This window comes from Magallana gigas, chromosome 8, assembly GCF_963853765.1.
Source record: "Magallana gigas chromosome 8, xbMagGiga1.1, whole genome shotgun sequence".
NCBI classification, from domain to species: Eukaryota; Metazoa; Mollusca; class Bivalvia; order Ostreida; family Ostreidae; genus Magallana; species Magallana gigas.
This window is the reverse complement of record NC_088860.1, coordinates 31,757,984-31,761,687: the sequence shown is the minus strand read 5'-3', so window position 1 is coordinate 31,761,687 and position 3,704 is coordinate 31,757,984. Positions and strand designations below refer to the sequence as shown.

Here is a 3,704-nt window from a genome sequence, read left to right as displayed (position 1 = left end):
GCGAGTAAAAAGTAGGTGTCGATCTGGCAAATGCCGGTTTGTCCAAGCAAGTACCGAAAATGTGTAACTTATAATACTAAAGAGCGTCCCCAGACGAATTTTACGCTAGTCCATTTGTTGGGATTTGTGCTTGAATTGCGCAAAGAACCGTTGCTATTGATTCTATCCTCTTTTATTTGGAATTGAACTCTGTGTATAGACATGGGAAAAGAGTAGGACAGAAATTTTTTCCTCAAAGGCTTGTTCGAGGGATTAGTTCCCGTAAAGAGTATAATGAAAAAGGTATCCCACTCATAATATTTGGATAACTCTTTTATCATACTGATGTATTTCTAATATGTTACAATTTAATTATTACTGTAGATACTTGTACATTGTCACTTTCCCCCATACGTAACATTGTATCATCACTGTGTATACTTGTACACTGTCACTTTGTTGGTGTAATGTTCCCCCACATGTAACATTGTATTATCACTGAAGATACTTGTACACTGTCAATTTGTTGGTGTAATGTTCCCCCACATGGAGATTGTTCTCTTCGTCCACAAACACAGAATAAGGAGACAGCACCTCTTGTTCTCTTGTGAGTAGTAGACACAAGAACTGACCGTCCTGGTCCAGGAGATCAACTGTGTCACTGTGGTAATCACACACTATGATGTGGCCCAGGAGATCTGTGCACACTCCCTTGGGATAAAACTTTGACCCCTGACCTGTGTAAGAGAACCTGTGTTGTCCTGATTTATTCACTACCACCAAAGCGTTTTTGCGTAAATCTGATGTGCAGATATCACTATTGATGTTTTCTGTGATGTATTCTGGACAACAATACAGATCCTGTCCGTTGTTGTCCCTTTGTATGTTTTGTATTTCTTGCCATGTTTGGCTGTACCTGGTGACTTTCCCTCCCTTTCCATTTTGCATCCCCACCAGTATGTCCCCATTGATGTGGGAGGAGTGTAGGGTGAGTGGTACCCAGTCTCCTGTTTTAATGATTTCAGTGATTGTATTGCCAAACGTTATCCCATTGATGGCTTTGTTGGCTTGATCTGTATAGATCAGATCTCCGTCCTGTGTGATTGCGAAAAAACCTTCGTATCTAGCACTGGTTTGCATTTTATGTAGCTCATTTCCCTGTAGATCTGTTTGAACAAGGCTTCCATTATTATCACTGACCCAGAGTCTGCCTGACTGACCTTGTAAAATATGATATACACCATTAACTCCTGGTACTATGTACTCCTTGACCTTGGTGACAGAGGAAGACAAAAACAGTGTTTGGTTCACGCCAGATTTCTTTCCGTCTTGTTTCATCTGTGTATCTGTAGGTTTCAACAGTGTAGAAACACTCTCAATGGGTTTTATTATTCTGTTCTCTGGTTTAGTGTTGGGGACAGTTATTTTACCAAGAAGTTTCACAACATCCTCTTTGCTGAATTGAGCAGGAGTAAATTCAGGATAAACTGGTTTGGTTGTCTCTGGTATGGGTCGGATTATAAGGCGTTTAGAAAGTGAGGAGAGGATGGGATTGTTTTGAAGTTGGGTAGAGTTAAGATATCCATATAATGTTTTGGTGAGTACTTCAAGATAAGAGATATAATCTTGGTAGGTTTTGTCTTGATTTTGAAGAATCTCACTTAATGATTTTTCCATTTTATTAACTTGTTCTATATTGTCTGATGTCACTTCGTCCACCAATAATTTGAGAGACTTGGCTTCATCCCTCATGGATGATCTTATGGCATCCATGATTGTCTTTATTTCTGTCGCCTCTGTTTCTATATCCTTTTGCAACTCTTTTGCAGTTGGCATGAAGTATTCTTGAATTTTAGGGATTTCTTCTCTACATGCTGCAGCTTTTTCTGTATAGATGGTCTCCAAGTCGGTAAAGGAATGTCCCTTGTGATCTGACATTGTGGAACATTTGGAGCACAGAGGAATATTACATATGTCACAGAAAATGTCAATTTCCCTTGTTGGATGATCCCTGCATTTCTCCACAGGAAGTCGTAGTTTGCGTTGCATGAAAAGCACCACTTCATGGTTCTTGGTTTTTGGACTCCTCTGATGTTCATCCCTGCATTGGTCACACATTGGTTGGTGACAGTCATTGCAGTAAAACTGGCAGTTCCTCTCACAGTCTTCGATGCCACACTCCAAATAGTGTTGTGATGTGAAGGGTATTTGGGACTCAGTAAATGGCATCTAGAAGTAATTGATTTTTACGGGTTACATTTGGAGGAATTATTTATTCTTTTTGCATCTCAGAGCTAGATTTATCACAATCTCTATTAAAAATAAATTAGTTTTATGTATTATCTTAAAAACAGAAACCATACATGTATGTACCTTAATTTTCTATTCAAGTGTAGTTGTAGAAAAAACCATTAAATGACATGATTCTAAATCATTATCATTAATGGTTAAATGTTGTTTGCTGTGATTATATTAAAAAGCCAGTCTAATTACCCCCATATAGGTCTACTTCACACGACTTCAACCTCTGACCAATCAGGGAAGGGATTTCACTGCTTTAGAAGAAAACCTATTGAAACTTTTCAAAAGGAGATAGGAAAGCTAATTTATGTTTGTTTTCTTTGTAACTTCAAGTATTGAAGAGTTACACTTCTCATAAAAAAGCATGTGTGTGACTGGTTTGGGTGTATTTACACTGTATTCAAATGTAGAGGTCATGTGGAGATGACCTCTATTATGGGAGTGGTTTTATTTAGACTATTAAATTAGATCTATAAAGTCAAAATTTCGCAAAAGCTTTCGATAACAACACAAAATTAAAGTAACAGGGGTGTCCGGAACCCCTCCCCTTTAGATCCGCGCATGAATTATCACACTCCACTGCACATCAATGGCCCTTGGTTACCGTATTTAGTACTTGTGTTTGTTTTCTAGAAATCTCATGCAATGAAGGAACAATCATATTGTACATGTAGTTATTACTGAAATACAATAGACGTTTACTATTTATAGTAAATGAACTTTATTATGGCGCACGTCCCGGTAAAATCCTCGAACGAAGAACCCAAACATTGTGACGGTTGTAAATCAATATCATTATTTCATAACACCGGTATCTTTAAGTAAGATATTTCCATTGCATGTTTTCAAATCCTACAAGTGTTATTAAATTTATAAACACAGATTTAATTTGTTGATAATATATATATATACTTACTGTATAGCTTTTGATTGACAGTGCTGCACGAGGTGATATTTCAGGTGGGAAATGGAATGTCAACAGAGAATTGAATGAGAGCTGGTTATCGATATAAATAGATTTAAACCTCACCATTTTGAATACTATAGTAGTGTTAAAATAGTAATGTAGAAAACTTAATTTATCTTACCCCTTTGGTTTCAGTGAAAAAACGGTAAAAAGAGAATCTTGCAGTTTTATAATCTCTATATATTTTAGGTTAGATGTACAGGTAGTTGAACATTTATAAAATGAAGACACTTAACTCATCTGAGATGAAAGCTAAAGTAGCTTGCTTTTCTGATCATCTTTTTTCGGCGTCTGTCTTTCCACTCCTTAACTTTGTTTTTTTTTTTAACATATTGTAACATATACAGTGTATATCTCTGAGTAGCCTCAGAATATTTCATTAGTTAATTTCTGAATTACAATGTACTTGTTAAGTTTTGATAACTTTGTTAATGCAAGGCAAAAATTGCTGATTAAA

At 36.6% G+C, this 3,704-nt stretch overlaps 1 protein-coding gene across 1 annotated transcript; it reads right to left on the bottom strand.

The window, feature by feature from the left end:
• Positions 1-219: 219 nt before the first annotated feature.
• On the bottom strand, positions 220-3,280 carry LOC105339351 (E3 ubiquitin-protein ligase TRIM71). The gene is made up of 2 exons (XM_034473919.2): positions 3,197-3,280; positions 220-2,208 (listed from the first exon to the last, which is right to left on the bottom strand). Exon 2 carries the CDS (start codon positions 2,206-2,208, stop codon positions 475-477), a length of 1,734 nt encoding a protein of 577 aa, XP_034329810.2. The 5' UTR covers positions 3,197-3,280; the 3' UTR covers positions 220-474.
• Positions 3,281-3,704: the final 424 nt, after the last annotated feature.

Bases quoted from the DNA above. Each gene is read 5' to 3' on its own strand.
- LOC105339351 (XM_034473919.2), bottom strand. From the start codon at position 2,208: ATGCCATTTACTGAGTCCCAAATACCCTTCACATCACAACACTATTTG.